The following is a 21,944-nucleotide window of genomic DNA, read 5'->3' as shown; positions in this document are numbered from 1 at the left end:
GTCCCTCCAGTGCTGGGAGGCTTTTCCATAGCCTATAAATGGGACAAAAATAGCAGCCTCTCATGAAAGGTAAAGGATTAGTTTGTTCTAATACTCCCACGGAGGCTTTCCTCAGCTCCATTTCCAAGTGCCAGGATTTGCACTTGTCTTACCAACCCCATCAAGCACAGGAACTCAGGAATCCTCATTTAGAAGAGTTTGAGCAGCTTTGCTACTGATACTTAATAACTCCTCCAAGCTAAAAGCAGAACACAAGATGGGGGAGGTCAGTCACTGACCCATCATTAAACAGATCCACTCTATGGGATTCAAACTGCAGGTAGCAATAACTAATAACTAATGCAAATCAAGCCCATCCCAACAAATGCACTCACAAAAGCCATTTGTCACAAAGCTTTAGCTCTATTACAGTGATTTCAATCTGCTCTTGGTTTGCTTGCTGCATCCATCTTCTATTGCTGAAGTGGTTCAGTGATCAGCTTTAGCTGATCAATACAGCCTCCAAATGCAAGACCATTGCGCATGGGTAGTTTTGCATTGACCAAGACCCCAGCATATCCCTACACCCATGCTTATTTTCCAACCCTCTTACCTCTGTCCTTAAGCAGAGTAGCAGCTGCCATCAGAGAATGGGCTGAACATCCATTGTGGAAAAAGAAGTTACAACATCGTATAGACACACACAATCACTGATCTCCCCACACCATTCTGCCCCGTGATCCCACTCCCTCCCTCCTTTAAGGTCCACAGCAGTTCCTGTTCCAATAACACAGCATAACCCACGAACCCCAATGCCTGTTGCAGCATTGACAGGTCCAAGTGTCACTTTCAACCTGCAATTTGCACATTTGGAAATGGAAACACGGATTCAGCCCATTGCCAGAGCCAGGCCCTCCTCCTGTCCTGGTCAACAAGCCCCAGAATACCTTCCCTTTGCACTCCTCTGCTCAGCAATCAGTACATAACACACACTTCATAGAGTTTGGGAGTGGCGTGGGAAGGAACAGAACACACAGTCTATATCGGTTACCAAATCACATCATCTTCAGTATCTTGTTGGCTTTTAAGCAGTTTAACCAGCCTGGCCAGTGGGTTCCTGGTGCCTCTGAAACCCCCAGATGATAAATTCTCTCCACAGTCTCACAGGGTGGAAAAAATGCAGCAGTTCTCAGCTCTGTGTTGCTGTTAATAGAAAGGGGTGAGATAGGTTAGGTATTGTGTTCATAATCACAAACTGTGATGGTTGCACAGGACTGCACTGTGTGAGGAGCTGTGCTGGCATCGAGGACCTCCCTTGATGACCATGTGGGCAGAGCAGCCTATTCTCTGCTGGTCCTGCACAGGGTTAACTGACTTGGATCTACCATCAGCTAAACCTGTGTTAACAGATGTCCAGCTTGAATCCATGGATGCACAACCCTGGAAACCCTGTACTCCTTAGGAAGGAGGGATGAGAAGCCCTTATTTGGCTGTGGAATGTAGGCAGAAAGCAGTCTGTGAACCCAGCTGGCTCTCGTGTGCCCCCCGGGAGGGAAGATCCCTCCAAAATGGGAAAAGCCAAGCAGGACAGCCCTGATCCACTCCAGCAGGAGGCTGGTTTCTTTCACATAACCCTTTCCTGGGCTGCATGGCATTCCAGAAGAGCCTTGTGTTCTTCTACCAACCCAAAGTTAAACAAAAAGGAGACCAGAACATCAGTGTACATGAACACAGTGTGTGCTAGGCAGGACTGCAGAGAACTCAGCTCCCAGGTACCCTCCTGTTTGGCTAATCCAAATATTAACCTGTTAGGCACCTCCCTCCAGTGTGGCCTTGATGTAACAGCCCTGTATGAAGAAAGGGTAGGTTTACAGGTTTGGTTTTGAAGGAACAGTTTGAAAGATGAACACTGTACTTACTTTGAGCAGCTCAGTTGATTCCATCTCTATTTTCCATCTCCGTGTCTCTGATGCAGTTTATAAACATAGGAGGACTCCCCAAGTTTCTGGTCACAGATGGTGTACACCACTTGAGACCTGGATCTGAGCTTGAAGTTGAAGTGCCACTGCTTGCTGGAGGAGCTGAAGTAGTACAGGAGTGGGTTAAGGCAGCAGTTGAAGCTCACCAGGGCCAGGGTGACCTTCCGCATCTTGTAGATCAAGTTGGCAAATGCCTTGTTCTGGATGACCTGGATTCTCATCAGGAAGTGAAGCAAGTGAGTGAGGTGATAGGGGAGAAAGCATAAAGTACAAATGACCAGGATGATGTAGATGGTGCTCAGGGCCTTCCTCTTGTGAATGCTGCTCTTGATGCGGGAGATCCTCTTGGCAATGAGAGGGTAGCTGATCAGAATGATGGAAAATGGGATCACAAACCCAAACACCAAGGCCAGGATGTTGTAAGTTGTCATGCGGGAAGTCCAACTACTGGTAGCAAAGTTCTCAAAACATGCTACTGTGTTCCCCACACCCCTGTTGTGGAGGGGACCTCCGAGGATGAGTGGGACCATGATGCTCAGAACAACCACCCAAAGCACTGTAACCACCACCACGTAATGGATGACCTTGATCTGGATGTAGGTGAAGGGATTCAACACCGCGATGTAGTGGTCCACACAGATGCAGGTGAAAAAGGCGATGCTGAGGCAGATGTTGATGTAGTACAGAGTCCCAGTTATCCTGCAGGCTATGTCCCCAAAGATCCAGTTGTTCCCATTCAGGTGGTAATGAATTTTGAAGGGCAACACGCACACAAACAAGGTGTCCACCAGAACTAGATTAATCATGTACACATAGGAATGAGAAGTGTGCTTTACCCTGCAGGACAGCAGGTACAGAGCCAACACATTCTCTATCAGTCCCAGCACAAAGACGAAGCTGTAGATGACAGTAAACAAGGAATACTGGAAGTCTGCCTCCAAATGGAATTCTGCACTGGAATTGGCATCTGTCTCATTGGAGACTCCTTCAGCCCAGGAAATGCCTGCCATGATTTCTGCTGGGGGGACATCCAACACGGGGTATGAGTCCTAAACCACCCCTTACCTCAGGAGGTTCTTGTGTCTGATTTCATCTTGAGCGGGTAAGAACTGAAGCCTCTCAACAGCAATGTGAAGCCTTGGTGATGTCTGTGCTCAGTGTGTTCAGGTGGGAGGTGGTATTGCTGGAAGGGAGAATAACTAATTTAAACCACAAGCGTTTGAAGTTTGCACAGCAGCAGAGTATTCACTGGCATTCAAATCATCACAAGGTGGCAATAATGAAACACCAGAAGCAGCAATGCTGAACTGCTTTACCTTGTGCTGCAGTTTTATGAAGAGCATGTGTGGAACCTTCCTGCTAAGAATCAGTATTTAAAGCACAGAACAGAAACAGGTAGTTGGTGTAGGGTAAAGAACTAGGTTTGTGTGTCTGACATACAGGAAGGAGGTGGTGTATGAGCAGACTCCTCATCCAGGTCACTTGCATCATGCAAGCAATGCTTCTCCAGCAGAGCAGTTTCTCTCCATCATAGACATTTCAGTAACTGAGCCAAACACAGACACCTGAACAGAAGGCCCTAAAGGAGAAACTAAACCCACCTCCAGTACACACAACGTTCCTGAACTGAGCCATGGCCACCACAAACCCACAAAGGTTTCTGGGTGCTTTCCAAAGGAAACTCTGAAATCACACTTCCTCCCAAGAGTTGTTTATCTGGTGAAGGCAAAAGCACCCAAAATATCTGGAAGATCAGAAAGGGAAAAGATAAGGTTTCACTTTAAGTAGACAAGTGTATGTATGTGCTTACATGGGTCTTGCACCTCATAGCAAAAGGGTTGTACACACACATGGATGCATGGATCATGGAAAACTAACACAAAACCAGGCACAGGTCAGCTGTAACTTAAGCGGCACAAGGCTTGAAACAACCTTTATCCCTGGGTTTTGCTTTGCAAGAGCCACTGAACATCCATCTTGTCTAGTGCCAAAGTAAAGCCTTGCAACTAGGGAAAGAGGTGGTCTGTAGAGCCATCAGTGGGGCAGGACAGGCCCAGGGGATGGGTTGGCTGCTGCTCCCCACAAGTCAAGCACAAGTCATTTACAAGTCACTCTTCTACCCTGTCCCAAACAGTCACATACATGCTGCAGGACCCCACCACGCACATTCATCTGTTTGAGAACACTTTTGCTCTCTGTAAGAGGCAATAGAAGTGACAGAGTCTATAATAAGCATGTATTTTCCAAGTACACAGCCACTTCCACCTCTTACAGTAAGGTACCCTTCGCTCACCACGTTAGAAACTACTCTGATCAGTCCCAAATCCAGCTTTGCCTCCCCAGAGATGTTTTGGTGGGGCTTGTCTGGGTTTTCTGGGGAGCAGGGGAGGGCTGTTATTTCTTCCAGACAACCCAAAAAGCATCACTGAACTATTTCTGCACAAAGTTATTTGATTTACAAAACCACACAAAAGCCTACATCAAAGTTTCCACTGGATTCTGAGTGCATTAAATTATTAGACACGTTTGCATAGAAAACCCAAGCTTGAGTCTTTGAAATCTGCTCAAGTGTGATGTTTTTCTGGGTTTAATTTTAAAGCATCACTGTCAAACAATCAGACACAGAGACCTGCCCCTGGACTGGATGTCCAAATTGCATCAACTGAATAGAATTAGTAATGCACCAACATAAAAAGGAGAAGAATGCTAAATTCCCCTCAATAATAAGTCACAAGTATTAATGATGGACATGACAGAAATGGCTCTGAGTTTGTGCAGAAGTTTCCCACTGCTGGTACGTTCTGTGATGCTAAGAGAGCATCTTCTTTAATTAAACATCTTCAGGTTATTTTTAACAGTAGCTCTGGGATTTAAAAAGCAAAGCAAGAGCCGACAACAGCGCTGTGCTAACTGCAGAGTCAGCCAGGCTGTGTCTGGGCCACTGCCTCCACAGCTGAACCTGCTGCTCACTCACTGGATTTGGTAACAAGCCCAAAGAGCGACAGGTTTTTTCTGTGACCAGAAGGTGGGACACGTTTCCAGACACATCCCATGGCAGGGATTTTTGCACCATGACTATCACAAAGCAGTGATACCCGAGCATGAAACAGCAGTTGGCTTCACTAACACCCAAACAGCAGGAGGATTTGGGTTGGTTTTCTGTCCTAGAATAGATTTAGTTAGAAAGTTGACTTACCAGAGCTCAGATCATCTTTTCTCACACCAAAGCTCCACATGAGCACTCTGGGCTCTCCAAAGAGTCCTCAACAACTGCGAGGTGACTGCTGAGGTCTTCCGCATAGGGTTGTAACACCAGAGCGTGCTGCCCTGCAAGATGCACTGCAGAGCTCTGCTACGTTGCTCTAGAGAAAGAAACCACAGGAAGCAAAGATGAAGAGCTGTCACTCAGCTCCAAGGCAGAGCACTTGCCCCCCTCCCAGAACCAGGAGAGCACAGCCCATGGCCAGCACCAGTGTGGGCTTTAGTTCTCTCCACATACCCATGCTCCCACACAAAGCTCCCCCTGATCACCTCCCACCCACCCTGCCCTCCAGCCTCTGTGGAACCAGGCACCAGTGCTTCAGTCCAAGACATCTGAAATGGGCCTGGAGCTGCACTCTCACTTCCCTCCAAAGGGATGAAGAGCAAGACTTTGCTGCCATTCCCTTCAGGCAAATCACTGTCTAAAACCACATGGGCACATTCAGGTTTGGAGCTGGGCTTATGTTGGAAAATCACTGCAGTGCGTTACAGCATCTCCACCTTTGGGTACTTACCCAGCAAGGCTGGACCAGAAAAGCACAAACAGGTACCACTGCAGCAACAGAGCAGCCTCAACCCTCCTTTTCCATGGTAGAAACCCAGGACTCCTCCAAGGTTCTGTTGTCTTCTTTGGGAGTTAGTCCCTGAGGGAGTAAAGCAGCTACCAGTTGGCATCCTCTGTGGGAAGGGAGGGTAACTGGAGGTATCCTGCCTTTCCTTCCCACACTGTCAAATATGGGTCTCTGGCAAAACTGCTACCTGGAACAGAGTGGGAAGAGACGAATCACTTCTCATAAAGAGACACCCAGAAACAGGCTGTCCTCATGCTCTGTATCAGGGCTATCAACTAACTCAATCCCCATCGCCAAACGCAAGGGTGGTCTTAAGAGTGGTCAAAAAGAACCACTGCCTTTCCCTCTGCTTACCTTGTGGCTTTCCACCATGTAAAGAGACTCAAAACTCCACAGTCCTCAACTGTGCTGCCTGCTCTGTAATTCTCCTCCTCTCATGGACAAAGGGGAGGTCAGTTATGGTGGTACCAGGCACCTCAGCTGCACATTGCTTCCACTGTGGAGTGCTTAAACCAGGTATTGTTTCTTCTCTGAGCTTCAGAAGTCAAAATCATCATCATCTGTCCTGTAACTGGTACTTTAAAAACAGTTATTTTATAACCAAAACAGAGATTCTGGTATCTTTTATGAGAAGAACAACCCACAAGTTACCCAATGTGTGTTCTATTGCTTGAGCCAGCAGGCAAGACCTGAGGTTAGGGTGGTTTGAAAAGAAAAAGGGGGAAAAAGGAACAAAAATAAAGAAACCTCTCTGCTCCCTGCTCTACACCATGATTCACCCACCCTTTGCTCACTGCTCACCACCTCTGAAAGAGGAGAAGGTAGCAACAAGCAAATTGGAGCCAGCAATAGCAGCAGCCACCTTCTGGGTCCTGGTCCCACGCTACCACATAGGTTTCATTTCATGGTCAGGCTCATAGAATTGTTCCTGTAATACTAGTCTAGGCTGTGACCATTAAAATAGGTTTTAAGTGACCTCAAAGGAACTTTGGTCTCTAACACACCACATCCTCACTGCAACAGACGTCAGTCTGTACCAGGATAATGTAAAAGCCACTACAGTTCAGCACAAGAGTGACTGCTGATGAGGAGAGGAAATGGCAAGGACTTTCAAAGGCTGTTTCTGTAAGTCACTGCATCAAACAGCATCAGTTGTCCCTTGCACTATGCTGTACAAAGACAGGGTCACAGAGGAGAAGGCCCAGGAGGAAAAGCTACATTCTCCTCTGTTCTAAGCCTGTATTCCTCTCACACACACACACCACAGAAGGGATACAGAAAACAGATAAATCTACACACAAAAACCTCCAAACCCTACTCCTTCCTCCTCCTGTTTGAGAGACAAACACAGAATCAGAAGAGAGAGCAAAACAGCAGTTATCTGAAAGCAGCACGGAGTTGTTCTTCCTTTCCCCTTGACAGTCTCAGAGGGCAAGAACAAACGACTGGAAGATGCCCACAGCCACAGTCAATGGTTTTTATTGAGACAAGATTGTGTACTGTGTAAAGAGCACTTGGCAAACCTCCATCCCACATCCTCAGCAGTCCTTTCTGTATCTCACAGAGCTGCTATTCTCCTGGGGCCACTGTAGTGTCCAAATCTGAGAGGAAGAAACAGAAAACATTGATTTAGGAAAAAAGGATGGCACTGGAAACACCTGAAAGCACTTCAAATCTGTGGTCTTCCCTTCCTGCCTGGGCACCCTCCCCACTGACACAGAGAGTCACCAGATAAGCAACAGGATGATGTGCTCTCTGTCCTCCAGCCTCTACAATCCCCCCATACACACCAAGGGAGAAGGGAGGGAACAGAAATGGATCTGTAGGTGCCCAGATGCCACAGAAGATTTGATCTTTATACATGCTCAGGGACAGAACAACTTATGAGAACTTCAAGTATCATCCATGTGAGAGCTCAAAGCCGTTGTCAACACAATTGCTCTCGTACTACCCTGAAAGTAAGAGACAAAAACCTACCAGGAAAAACTCTACACCATTTTTCCATAGCAACTGCGCTGCACACCTCTGCAGCCCGGGGTGTTCACTGTAATGTGGGTGTCAGTGAGCAAAGCTGTGAGCCACAGGTCAGACAGCACATAAAGGGAGACTGTGGGTGTCTGACTCCTACAGAAATCATGCCAATCCCTGCATCCACCCACCTGCTTCACTGTATTCCACGGATTTCAGGAAGAGTCCAGATGGCGGAGCCATGGCATTCGGTGGAAAAGCCCGTGAGTCTTTTAACTCCAGTAACTCCTTTATACGATGAGGTGTTAACTTGCCCTGGCCAACTGCAACTAGAGCCCCAACCATCCTTCGGACCTGGAACAACAGAGAACACAGCTTAGGAGCTGCCCTTGGAAAACTGAAAGAGTCTAGAAAGTTCTGTCAAGCCCTGCTATTAGTAGCATTGAGCTGTTTAACAGCCCACAGTTACTAGCAGGTCAAGCGAGAAACCTAATCAGGAGTTCAGTGCCTGTCACTCAGGCAAGGCTGATAGCACCATGATTTATTAATATGAGTTTGCTCCTGAATACAGGTAATTCATTATTATTACACCCATAGTTCCCAGAACACCTAATTCACCTATTCTGGTGTTCCTTTACTCTCCCTAATACTAGCAGTTGCTCCCAGTGCCATGGCTGCTTCTAGTCCAGCTGAGTGTTAAGAAAGAAGCAAGCACTTCCCCACATAAAGAATATTTTGACTCTTGTTTTAGGTGCCAGTATCCCAAATAGCATTCCAAGAAATATCCCAAGTCACAGCCCACGCTCATTCATTAGGGTTCAAACCAGTCCTGGCTGCCCCTTGTATGCCTTTGGTATCACAGACCTCCAGAAGCATCTCCAGTACTCACTTAACTTCTTCAAAAAGATCATAATAGAATCCTAGACTGGTTTGGGTTGAAGGGACCTTAAAGCTCATCCAGTTCCAACCCCCTGCCACAGGCAGGGACACCTTCCACTACAGCAGCTTGCTCCAAGCCCCGTCCAGCCTGGCCTTGAACACTGCCAGGGATGGGGCAGCCGCAGCTTCTCTGGGCTCCCTGTGCCAGTGCCTCAGCACCCTCACAGGGAAGAGCTTCTGCCTTACCATCTAGCAGTCACAGTCACCCCACAGCCTGCAGAAGAAAGGTTTTCCTTCACCTCTAGCAGGGACTGCATGTACTGCCTAGGATCTGCACTGATGGGGTGACACACTAAGCATGTCTACAACGAGCAGCGGCACAGCATCTTCTAGTGACCAAAGCTGGTGGTAAGGAAGGGACAATTAAAGACATTTATAACAATGAGATGAGGACCTGCAACACAATGGCCTCCAGCTACACAGCAGTACCTTGGAGCAGGTCTTGTTCTCACCACACGTGGGAAGCTGAGCAGGGGATGGTTTCCATTTCAGAAACAAGAGCAGCACCCACACATTCGTCTGCGGGAGGAAGCTCACATACATGCTGGGAGAGCTGAGCTCACAGGTTCTTAACACGTAAGCAACTATGCAGGGGCTTGCTTCTCTCTCAGAAAGCATAAAAAGAGAGAAAAACCCAAACTCAAGTAGGACAGCACCAGACAACACCCGCCAGTGCAGCAAACTGGCATTTCAAACACCTCTGCATGTCACAACTTCCCTCCTTCCACACGCAGCAATTCCAGACTCAGTGGGTTAGCACAAGTTTCACACCATGGCCCTCACCTCCTGCATAAACACCCCTTATACTTCAGCATCCTCCTGGCTAAAAACACTCCTTCCTCTGTATTAAGAAGACATGCTGTTCCAGGACAACCAAGAATTGTACCTGCTGGAGGTATGTGGCCAGGCAAGAGCTGAACCTCCTAGAACCTGCCAGCACTTTCCTTGGGCTCACCTGTACCCATTTCCACAGGCGAGCTCACACTGCCTAAGGCAACATGCCACAGGTTTGCTGGGACCAAGTGTTACTTGACAGAGGAGCCACACTGAAACTCAGCTCTTGCCAGGCGCTGATCCCAAGCCATCCCAACGTCATCATCTCCTATTCACTTTTGTCCATGCACACTGGAAGAACTGTCCTCCAGGCAAAGCATGACCTAGCCTGTCCAGCTGAATCCTAAAAGTCAAAGTCACCACTTCCCTGGGGAGATTATTCCCCATGTTCTCCTTGTGATGTTTTCCTCTTAATGGCCTTTCAAAGTACATTAAGCTCTCCAAAAACTTAATGTAGTGCTGTAAAGAAGCATTGGTCTAAGCGTCTGATCCAGTAACAGCTACAACAGAATAAACCAAAATCCTCTAAGCAACCTGACCATGATTACCATTGTTCATGAGAAAGGTCCAACAACCAAGATATATTTACCCAAAGGCAAGCACTGTGTCTCCCTATGTGCTCTGATCTTACATTGCACTGTGGGGTGCCAAGAGCCTGCCTTTAAGCAGATGGCACAGAGAAGCGGCACAGATCCTGGCCATATGTTATTTTACCCAGTCCTCACTAGAGGTCATCCTATGCTGTGACTTTAGCTTTGATGTCTCCACATTTGGCGTTAGCTAACATAAACGCAGTCTAATGGTATGCATTTGAATTAGCCATGTGCTTGGTGTCTCCCCTTCTGTATGCTAGTCAGCAAAAACATATACAGACAGTGTCTGGGGCTATTTACTCCTGTTCTCTAATAGAAAAGTCCACTGCCAGCACTTACAGCAGCTTCATGAGGTGAGACCAGAGGTCTATCTGGTTCAGTGTTCTCTTTATGATGGAGTGCAGGAGCAGATGCTGAGGTAGGAGAGTGCAGACTCAGTGCACACACAGCCTGTTCCTGTTTCACCCTCACCTGACAGCTCACTGAACAAGGCTCAGAGAGTGCACGAGCTGAGTATTATGGGTAACTGTTCTCTCTGCACAGTGTCATTAAGTAGCATCTCCATTTCCAATGCACTCAATGGGTTACCAGCCTTTTCTGCTTGTCACAAGAGCATCCGATGGAGCAAATCCCTGCTGTATATCAAGCCCTTCTCAAGCACGTTGTTGTTCTTCCCTTGCTCACAGCCAGACACCCACTGTCAGGGAGCTCACAGAGCATTACTTGGCAGAGGATAAAACCAAATTTAGTTTGTCAAAACAGGATAAAAAATAGCTGCTTGCTGTTCCCACAAAACACCCCCTCTCGCCTCCAAAAACAAGCCCTCTCTTGCCTATTCTCCGTCTCCAGAGTGTGACCATGGCCAGGACAGGCAGACGGAGAACAGCCAACTCTTTCCTAATGAGGTGATCCATTAAGTTGTGGAGAGCTGTCTCCCCTGAGGATAGCAGTAAAAACCCCACTGGAGTTATTTCAAAGAAAAGCCAGCAGAGACCAGACAGCATGGCAGAGGAAAAGATCCTGCAGCCATGCCTGCATAGCTGAATCAGGTCTTCCCATCTCTCCTTTGTGCAACACTGACAATTACTTCATGCTCCAAAGCCAGAAAGTAAAATTCCAGGCAGTCTTTTGCTGGGCCCAGTGCCATTCAGCAGAGCAGGAACATATGTCTGTTGGGTTTCATTGCTCAGACTGCAAGGACAAAGATTGTAGAAAACAAAACTTTCCATCCTCCCACACAGTTCTGTGACTTTGGACATTCATTTTAGACATAAAGTTAAGAGATTCTGGTTCATCCAGATCAAACAAAGAACACAGAACCTCACCTCTCTGATGGTAAGTCCCTGTGTGTGTCACACAGCTACACCACCAACTCTGCAACAGAGATGGCACTACACAGGCATGCAACAATGCTAAACTGATCAATAGTTACAGATTTGGTTCTTGGAGGCAAAGCATGTGCTGAATCCAGCACCAAACAGTACCTGTCGGTAAAGAAATGATCTGCTCCTGAACTTCAACTCCCAAAACTCCAGTCCCCTACAGAAAGGAAAAAAACCAGCATTTAAAAAAAAAAAATCCAATTTCAAACAGCTCTTCTACCCCCCAGAGAAATATAAATCACAGGTGAATGCGAGTACAATGAATGAGAAGCTGCACAGCCCCCAATTAACCTGAACCAGTATCATGAGCCTTTGCAACCAGTGTTCATTTGCTACTCAGCTGCAGACAGTTTCTAACAATTCCTGCTTTTTTGTATGTAGTAGTTTTATGGGGCTTGATCTTCTGCCTCACACCCAAGTTAAAATCCATCCAACTAAAGGGGAAGGGCAACATAAAGCAAGGTAAAACTTAGCAACCTGCTAAGGTGCTACTGCTTTGAGGAATACAGCCTGATGTCTCCTGGAGAAAGGAAGAACCAACCAACAATAGAAAAACAACTCTACCATTTTATTTGGAGCTGGTTTGAAAGAGTTATGTGGTCCTAACAGGCTTTTCACACTGAATTTCAACACTCAGCAATGCCTACTGTGACATCCACATGCTACTGGAAAGGGCAGGACATGCAAGTCAGGAACCTGAGGAATCCAGCTGCAGCATCAGAACACAGGCAATGGCAGACAAGAAAGCATTCCAGGCTAAGAGTGAGTAGGAAACAGTAGGTGAATATTTGGGGATGGCTAAATACTACTATGCAAAAAGACCTCACCCCCCTCACCAAATCTGTTCATATAGATCCCATTTTCCAGAAAGTTCTATGGTAGCAACCAATATTCCTTATCAGAACTCCACTGAGGCTCACTTCAACTTCACTCTGCTGCATCCTTACAAGCTACTTTGAAACAATTCTGAGGCTTTGCTGATGTTCCATGAACAGCTCTAACATAACACTAAACCCCAATGCAAACCCCTTCTCAGCAAGAGCCCTGCAGGAAAGAACCCGTATGTACATTTCCTTCCCACAGATAAAAACAAAAGTCTGCTGCGCACATCAGATATACGCAAAAACATGCACACATGGGTTTCATCCATCAGATACGCAAGCAAGGCACAAAAATAAGCAGGTTTTCACTTCAGTACCTGTGTGCCCAAGCTTCCATGCTATAATCAATTCTAAAGTCACTCAGACAAAAGTAACAATAAAAAAGAAACTCACTAACAACTTATAAGTGCTCCTTATATCCAATAGCATTCCTACAGCAAAGAGAGACAAAGCTTACCTTGTGTAACCCAGAAAAGCAGGTATTCCAGTGCAAACCCTCTCCTCTCCTGCCTTGTAATGAGCCCAGTAACTGGGCATCAAAGGGCTGTGGAGATTTCCATCAGGTGTGAGAAAAGCCCAGCTGCAAGTTGTTTGTCTGGGGTTCAGAGGGGCAGGCTGGGATTGCTGAAAACACCTGAGTATGGAGAAGGGGCTGCCCAGTCCCTGGGAGAGGCCATAGAAGGAAGGTGAAGCTGGGACAACCTGACTCACAGGCCCACATGGGGCATCAGGGCAAACAGGCATTGCAGGGAGCTATAGGACAGCTACAGGCTGTTTTCTCCTAGGATTTACAGATAAATTACTGCTTTTAGCCCTCCCTGTCATGTCTGTTGGCATATGCAAAGGCAGCTCCTGCCCCCAGATTCTTCTATGTCAGGGAATGACAGTGTCTCTATCACTTACCTACACTCTGCTCTCCCCCAGCTCGATGCACATGGCACACAGGCATGTGCATTGCTACACACGTGCAAACACCCAACACTTCAAGGTGACAATTCAGCTCAGCTCTTCAGCAATGCACAAGAGACAATTTACAGCAACAAATGCCCCACTCATCAACCTGCATGCACCTTCTTTAGCTAGGATTCTCCTGCTCAGGTCTCTCGACAAGATCTATCAAGTTACAAAAGATGGGGTGAAATACTTAGCAAAAACATCTTGTAGTCTCTGAAAAAGAACAAGATACTCTTCTTAAAGAAGCAAACTTTGTTTTTTCTTGCCAATCTCACAGATAATTTGCTTACCAGCAAAAAATTCCAGCTGTCTTTTTCCACTTGGCAGCAGAAGCCAGCACCTTGCAATGAATAATACATATCCTGCTCAAACACAGGTGACAGAGCAATCGCTCCCTAGGAAGAAGCGATGGGGCTGAGCCTCTCAACACATCCTGAGCATTCAAAAGCATTTTTGTATGGATGGGGCACTAACTCCACTTCCACTGTTGCTGAGCAACTGAGTTTGATGGAAGGAATCTTTTTAACAGTTAGCCTTTTAAACAGACAAGTGGTCAATTCAGAAGATTGGATTAAGTTCAGAAAGAAAGGAAAGGACAAGGAAGAAAAGCTGCATTATTGGACTAAGAGACCATTATTCTATGGATTCCTCCCTCCAACATGGAAAATAAACCTCCTTAGATCAGGCTAGAAAAACAATAAATATCTATTTGTAAGTTCTCAATGCTACCCCAGCCCTTTCATTGCAGGAACAGATCATTCTGCTACTGCAGTGAAGAAATACAGATGCACTTGAGGCATATTTGCTGTCATCTTTGCAGAATGGGCAAACAAACACCCAGCTCCAGACTGGATCTGTTCCCATAGGGAGAGGTTTACAGATTAAAAGTAATTAGGATACTGTAATTAAAATCCCCCAGACAAACAAAGAAACCCCCTAACACCACCTCTCCTTTCACAAGGGCCAATCCTACAACCTTCTTTCTCCAGAGCAGAAAATCACAGTTGTGGTTATAACTAACAAAGTCTTTTAAGAGAGTTAAATGCCATTTTAATGCATTGAAACCAGGCTTTTCACAGACATCCCCTTCAGCCTAAACATACATTAAATCAATTAATATTGACACATCATAACAATGACTCACTATAAAACACAAGTTTGGCTCCATGTGTCACCAAAAGCAAAAATATTCCATCAGCAGCTTGATGCTTTGGATCTAGATTTTAGGTTTGCTCTCTCCTCTCATGAGCTGTTTTTGGCCTCATGTGGGATGGGTTTATGCAGCAAGTTATGCAAAGAATGGCAATTTCCCTTTTTTTACATTAAAATCAAAGGGATAAAGGAGCAGATCCATATTATATCTGAGATAAGTCAACTGACAACACGGGTCTGGATTTGGAAGGAAACCTGGTTCATACTCACAGGTGACTGTTAACGGTTATTTTCAGGTTAGCTCGCTGACTGTGCCACTTACAATACTTCTCTGTACCATAAAGGACAAGATAATCTTGCGGATAAAACATTTCACTGTTACTTGTGTCCCTAAACATAACCACACTGGATGGAGGGAGCCCAAGCTCTCCATTAAGCAACAGCAACCCAATAACAAACAGCAAGAATGCAGCCACAGGACAGCACCCATTTTTCTCTCCAGCCTTCCTTATCCCATGGGGACAGTGCTGCTCAGCTGCAAGAAGGTGGCAAATAAACATTTACACCTGGCATTAACTACCACATCCTTGTGCTGTAGCAGTGCAAGTGCCATACCCAACTGGCTGGTTCTTTATAATGTGCCTGTGTATTGACAGGCACCAGCACCGAGTAGGAAAAGCAGGAATCCAAGAGGACAGGAAGAACTGAAAGCCCAGGGCTACTCTGAACATAGAGATCCGCGTTGTTTCAGCTTTCAGTTTTTTATCTTACATTACTGATGGCAATATAAACCATTCTAAGACATGGCGAAAGAAACAGTGGGCTATTTGCAAGCTGCAGTGAGGCTCTGCTGAAGCTTGGAGCATGGCACTTCCTGTTACAGACAGCTCAGTAGGTATTCAAATGTAATGGAGGGCTGTGGGGGAAAGCTACAAAGAAAAGGGTATCTTCCTAATCAGAAAGCAGGAAAATGTGGTTTGGAGACAGACAAGAGCAAGGTTTGCTTTCATGCTGAAACACAACAGCCATATCTGTGACAGAAGCCAGCATGAAAGTGAAAGCCATGATCAGATGATAAATACCCATGATCTTTCTGGGAATAAAAGCTTGATTTACTGCTAGAGAGAGAATCTATCCAGCCACTTCATTTCAATACTTGCAAGACCTGGTCCTGAAGGAACCCGACACTCCACAATCTTTTGTTTATGTAATGACTGAGGAATATTGGACTTGTCTCCATCAGCACGCCCTGGGAAGACAGTAGGAGTTACTGGTGTGAACCAAGTGGATCTGCATAGCTCCAGCAGTGACTTAGGTGTTGGGTGGGTGTTTTCTATCTATTTGCAGCCCTTAGGCAAAGCTAGGACAGAAGTAGGGGGGGCAGAAAAATCCCATCCCCTGGCACAGCTGGTCTTTAGCAACCAAAATGAGTGTAAATTCTGGAAGCACCTCATAGGAATTGCTCTGTGCCAGATTCCATACACCAGTTTGTAACATCCTGCCGTTTAATGTACAAACAACTTGTTCGGTTTCCCTTCCCTCATTCCTGCTCATCTTTTTCCCTGAGGACACGGTGGAGGAGAGGGAAATAAATGTCCTTTCCAAGCTGTCACTAAGCAGAACCCTGCTGACATCATCACAGGGCTGTGAAGCAAATGCACAGCAAACAGGATGTCAGTTACCAAAGCAGTGCTGGAGAGAAGCTTTTGAGACAAAAAGAGCACCAGCTGAGCAGAGCAGCTCCTCAGCTGAGTATCTTGGCTCTCACCTGTGTTCATAGTGGTGGGACAGGAAACCAGAGGAGGGTTGGATGTCCACCTGGAAGACAGTTCTGACTGGACTCTGAAAAGGTGTTTCAGAGCTAAGTGAGCGAAAGGTGCTGAAGTCGTGGGTTCCCACCAGGAACTGAGCTGCCTCCTGCATGGCAGGAACATTCAGGTAGCTGAAATTAAAGGCAAAAGGAAAGGAGCATCAGGTGGAACTTAGTATGTTACATGAGTCCAAATCCAACTAACTGATGACAGGCTTAAAACTCACACACAGATTTAACATGGCAGCATTGTGGAAACACATTTTGCAAGATGGAGTTTGTCTTCTAATGGTCCAAACCACAAACCAAGATGCCAAGTGACCTGAGGTCTGAAAGTATTCCAAACCCCAGGCTAGATGAGGGGTTGGCAGACACATGCTTCTACCCAAACCGTTACCCTGCTGTGCTTCTTGTAACAGTTCAGTTCAAATAGCTCTATTGCTGGCTGAAATGGAGGGCAAAAGAACCAAAATCCTTTGCAGTATCTGGATCTTATAAAGTGAGGATTATATTGTCAGGTAAGAAAATATCAAACACTATGATGGTTTTCCAAACCTTAGATTTGCAACAGCCAGAAGATGAAGTTAGGAAGCAACAGAAAAGGAATAAGAGAACTGTCAGAGATGAAGCCAGACTAAATCAGAGGTGGAGATGCAGAAGAAAATGCCAAGGGTAAAACTCAATGTCAAGTGTCATTCAGATTTCTTCATTTGAAGTATCTAGGTCTGTTCAAAATAGCCTCCAGCAAAGGCATTTAGACAGATTTCCTGACACATTTGCTGAACAGATGCTTATTTTTCTTGCTTTTTGTAAACTTCTCAGAAAAGCCTGAGCAAATATGCATGAGCCATGACTTCAGTCTTCTACATCTTAACAGAAGTCAAAGTGTTTCTGAAGAAAACCAAAATTCAAGATGAGATTTACCAACATCAGTCATTTTTTCACTGTCTTTAAGATAAATGACCAGCACTTCCAGAATCCTGGTCACACTGAGCAGCACTGATGACACCTAGCTGACAGTTCAGATGGCTACAGAGGTTTACTGTGTATTATGTTTTACACACCAGACGTGCTCAGTAGTGCACACACACTATGAGTTTCTCCACTACCAGCAGTTCCAATGTCCCACCTTTTAGTAAGACACTTCTCATTCAGCTTTGCTAATACACTCCCTTGATCCTTTATGTGGTATTGCCATTAACTGCAGTGTCTGGACTAAATTTAATGCCTTTTCATAAAGATTAATGGGCCTGAGATTAAGGCCCATTATGCACATACATATGAAATTGCAAAATGAGCCGTTATTTTTCCCTTCCACAGCCCACACGAAGGAAAGTCAGCAATTTAATGTTAGCACAATGCCATCTTCACCCCTCTAAGACAGTTGAGATTATATTTTTCCCCTATTACCCACAATTGTTATTCCAATAGTGGTGATGAAATTGCCACAACTGGCTGCAAACCTGTTTTTCTTCAACGTTGTGGAGGACTCCACTTTCTTGACTTTATCTCAGTACAACATAAACTAAAAAGACAATAACAAATTATCTTCTGAGGTTTGTTTGGTTTCTTTCCTCACCCACTGTTTAACATGCTCCAAGTTGTTTGTTTTTTTCTTTCTAAATGGCACTGAATTTGTTTTTCTTCCCTTGCATATACAAGTACTGATCTGTTATGACTCAGTGGCTACTCCAAGAACACAAGTGAACACTGGGCCAGATATACCAGTTTGTTATTGTAGGGTTGCTTGGAGTCATTGGTCTCACTATTCAAACATACAAGCAGTCAGACAGGGAATGAGAGAGCAGATTTACACACAGTCAACTACCAGAAATACAACTGGGAAAGAAAAAATAAGATTAAAAAGAAGAATTCTCAGCCTTCATTCTTGTCTGTCTGTACGGTCACACTTAAACTCTGGGATCTGCCAGGCAATGCATTTCTGCCTATCTGCATCATGTCAGAGCACTGCTCCTCTGGCCAGCTGTCTGAATGGGTTTGCTGTATGAACTGGCAAGGTCATCTGAGGAAATGCTCATCAATTCCATTAGGGAGGGACACACAAAGTTGTTGATGGACTTTACCTGGAGTCACTGAATATTTCAGCACTGCTAAGCATGTTTATCACAGGTAACACCATACAATTCAGAAGAACTGTAAGGCTCAGTGAACATAACTCAGTGCAGTTGCACCCATTTCAACAGAGGAATCTTGGCAATATGAACGGGGAATCTGGTCTCATGTGGAAATTACCCTCTCCCGCTTCCCTCAAAAGCCAAGCCCTTCCATAGTGCTGATGAGGCTCCCCAGGGATGTTTAATGGAACACACTTACCCTCCTCCAGGAGCCCAGCAGAGATCCCTTTCAAACACTGGGATTTCAGAATGATGAGAGCAGCCCATCAACAGCCGGTAAACGTAGGTTCTTGACAGCGCGGAGAAGCGCGCATGGAAGGTGCTGGGCACCCGGTGGGCATTCAGAATGCTGTGAGGAGAGAAGACAGAGTGAGATGGAGAGAAACGTCATGCACTAGTTCAAAAGCTTTTGCCTGGTCACCACACAGATGGCAACTGAAACACACACAATGGATTCTTCGAGAAACCACACTTAAAATTCATTAAATCTCACCCTCTGCACAGCCCATGACTAACCAGTGACCAAGGATTTGCATCTCTAGGCTGCCACAGGCATGTATCAACTGGAAGAAAACAGAAGAGCCTTAGCATCATCCCTGTCATCAAACACACACCAGCTTTGGGTCATCTATCAACAAATTTTGGGGATGCTCATACCATCACAAGAGGCTAAGACCAATCAGCCCTTCAGCTGAGAAATGGCAATTGATGGTGTGCGTTCTTTGATGCACAGTGAGACCAAACGCCTCACCCAGCTCATCAAATCATATTGCCCATCTGGCTGAGGGCACATGTGCTCCCAGCCATGCTTAAGGCAAGAGGCAGCAACTTCCCAAGGTGAGCTGACCCCTCCAGCTGACGGGCGCACCTTATAAACACTGTGCCCTTCTGCTGCTTCAGATTCATAGTCCCAAATGTGAGTGGGAAGGACTCCCTCAACAACTGATACCTCTGTGCTCACTCTCAAAGGTTCCACAGCTCGTTGTAGCAGATGGAGATAGCTTAAATGAAGTCACATGCCCCCACAACCTCCAAGACAAACAGGACTTTGCTATAGCAATGAAAATAAAGGTGCACCTCACCACCACCTATATTGAGTCTGTCTGGAAACAGAACGCTGCATGCAGGAGACCTCCTCACACCTCATGTGTGCAGAAAGTGGCTTTTGGGAATGTTCATGTCTATTTATCTTCCAATGACTCTGGGCAGTCAACTCAAGAATCAGCTGTCTAGGCAGCTGATCTCCCCTGTTTTCTTCTACAAGCAACAGGGAGAAATTGCCTTGTTTCTCTAAGCCAGCACCACCATTACCATCAAACACAGACAGCTTGGTAGACAGAAGGGAGGGAACGAAAGCTGTTAGAGAGGAAAACACCCTTCTCTCCAGCAAGGGAGAAAACAGAGCTTCCCTGTGTTCCTGCTCCTGCCCCAAAGCGTTATCATTGATTTGAACACATCAGCACAGTTTTTACAGGATTTGATTTTCCTTTATCCCAGAACACTGGCTGCTCACCACACTGCAGGGAGCATACAGCAAAGAGCCCCTATAACACAGGCACCATCTCTCTGCAGGTGTTACTTTAGAGGATACCTCTCCTTAGAAGGTATTTTTCTCCTGCTGTGTGCCCTTCTGTCTTTGGGGTTTGGCATAGTGAGGAGAAGGGACCCGGGGCAGCCAAAACATACCATTTGGGACCAAGTAAAAGAAAAACCTATTTATTTACTTGAAAAAGGTTGGTGCTCCAGGGATTCTTGCCAGCTCGAGTGCCTCTGGCTCCCATCCTTTGACTGCAAAGGCTCAGACCACAGAAGAAATTAAAGCTGAGGCACAAAGATTTGCAATAACAAGCCCTGGAGATTGCTCGACTGCTATAAACTCTCAGTAGAAATGCAAACTACATCCTCCAGGCCTGCGACTGAGTTTGAACCGAGGACCTCCAGCTTCTTCTAAACACAGCAATATAATAATTACATTTATTTTCCCTTGTTTACATGCCTCCACAAGCATTTCATCTATCTTGAGCTTCTCTTATTAACATTATGTGATTTTTATTCAATAACAATCCTTTTACTCCCTCTGATAGAGTGATGCTTTCAGAAAAGCCAAGTTATGCTCACATGGTCTTCCACGCAAGCACCTTTTCTGCCTCTTCCAGCAGATACAATTGCTACCAGAGGCTCTTTCTAGCTAGGAATGTCTTTCCAGCATTTATTCCAGCAGCTGCATTTCAGGCCTTGTTAAGATCCCATTATTTGAAAGCCTGCTGGTAAATACAGACTCATGGCATACTTTACCTTCTCAAAGAAGCCTGAATTTCAGAGGAGATTGAAGGAAGAAAAGCCCAAAGCCGTCTAACTAGCAATGATAATTTATTGGATACAAAGATATTCTCCAGAAGTACATCCTACAGAAGTTAAATGGCAATTTACAGACAGTGGGAGGAATCTCAACTCTGTCTTCTTGTCCTTCAAGCAGCATTTACTGCATGCTCACAAACCAGAAATAGAAGGTGTGAGTCTACTGTATTACCACCTCTACTTAAGGGGCTAAGTCCTCCTGAAGTCATCCCAACTATGAAATAAACTCCGATCTTTGTGGACAAGATCCTTTCAAATATGCTTTGCAAATCTAAAAGACAGATCAGGTGATAGAAGAAACCCATCATGCTACAAAAGGTTATTATTGCTGCTGATACAGTCAGCAAGCTTGGAATCTTGTTTCCCTTCCAAGCTCTATCGCCAATAACGTGTTCTCACAAAGAACTCTCTCTCCAACACCCCCTGCTTGCAACCACATGAAAGTGCCAAGTTTTCTCTTCAGCATTAGGAGAGAATTCTTCTTGGCAAAGTCATATTTACAGAGGAGGGGATGGTTGCTGAATACACTCAGACTCGTGCCCATCACCAAGCTCTTTAATGGAAAGCAGCTGAACCATTTTCAGATCAAGGGAGGAAGGAGAAGTAGAGCTGAGTGCATCCTGAGAAACCCAAACTCTAACTGATCAGGACTGTACTGCATTTGATCAGAAGATATCACCCCTGATAGGTACATCTCAGGTCTTAGCGTGAGATAAAAAACTTCTCCTATCTGTAAGACCCCACTGCTGCCTCCTTTCAGACATACTCTCTAACTTGAAACCTTCTTCAGCAGCAATCCTGTTTGCTCTTTGACTAATCAAAGCATCACAAAGCTCACTATAACTATGTATCTAGGATTACTAGTATGGGAAATGGCAGGGTCACAACAGTAGATTTCATTCTCTCAGACAACTTATTCAATTAAACTCAGACAACACAACTCGCATGTTCTAGGCTTAAATTCAGGGGAGAGACTGAGATTCAGTGGCTGGTGACACACAAGAACAGACTGATTATTACAGTGGTATCCCTCTGGCTGTAAAATCACCTAGTTTTGCCTCCCAAACAACTGCTTTAGTCCTTTAAGGAAGGAAATCAAAACTATGACCTATTTCATGCTCCCTGTTACAGCTAAAACATCCAGAAA

At 45.5% G+C, this 21,944-nt stretch overlaps 2 protein-coding genes across 2 annotated transcripts in view; both read right to left on the bottom strand.

Moving 5' to 3' along the window:
* Nucleotides 1-1,066: 1,066 nt before the first annotated feature.
* Nucleotides 1,067-2,968, bottom strand: LOC308228029 (lysophosphatidic acid receptor 6-like; the record flags this gene model as incomplete). The annotated part of the gene is made up of 2 exons (XM_080631079.1): nucleotides 1,067-1,182; nucleotides 1,899-2,968. The coding sequence occupies one exon, from the start codon at nucleotides 2,966-2,968 to the stop codon at nucleotides 1,925-1,927; it is 1,044 nt and encodes a 347-aa protein (XP_080487205.1). The 3' UTR covers nucleotides 1,067-1,182; nucleotides 1,899-1,924.
* A 4,392-nt stretch (nucleotides 2,969-7,360) lies between these two features.
* PUSL1 (pseudouridine synthase like 1) overlaps nucleotides 7,361-21,944 on the bottom strand; it is a gene marked incomplete at both ends in the record, with an annotated part of 28,675 nt that continues 14,091 nt past the window's right edge. Inside the window, 5 exons of the mRNA XM_080630995.1 lie at nucleotides 7,361-7,392; nucleotides 7,951-8,113; nucleotides 11,610-11,664; nucleotides 16,263-16,436; nucleotides 18,639-18,788. Of these exons, the coding sequence (XP_080487121.1) occupies nucleotides 7,361-7,392; nucleotides 7,951-8,113; nucleotides 11,610-11,664; nucleotides 16,263-16,436; nucleotides 18,639-18,788 (574 nt within the window). The remainder of the gene's footprint in view (nucleotides 7,393-7,950; nucleotides 8,114-11,609; nucleotides 11,665-16,262; nucleotides 16,437-18,638; nucleotides 18,789-21,944) is intronic.

Source organism: Psittacula echo (assembly GCF_963264785.1).
Source record: "Psittacula echo genome assembly, chromosome: 17".
Lineage (NCBI taxonomy): Eukaryota > Metazoa > Chordata > Aves > Psittaciformes > Psittacidae > Psittacula > Psittacula echo.
The sequence above is the reverse complement of the archived record's forward strand: the minus strand, read 5'-3'. Positions and strand labels throughout refer to the sequence as shown.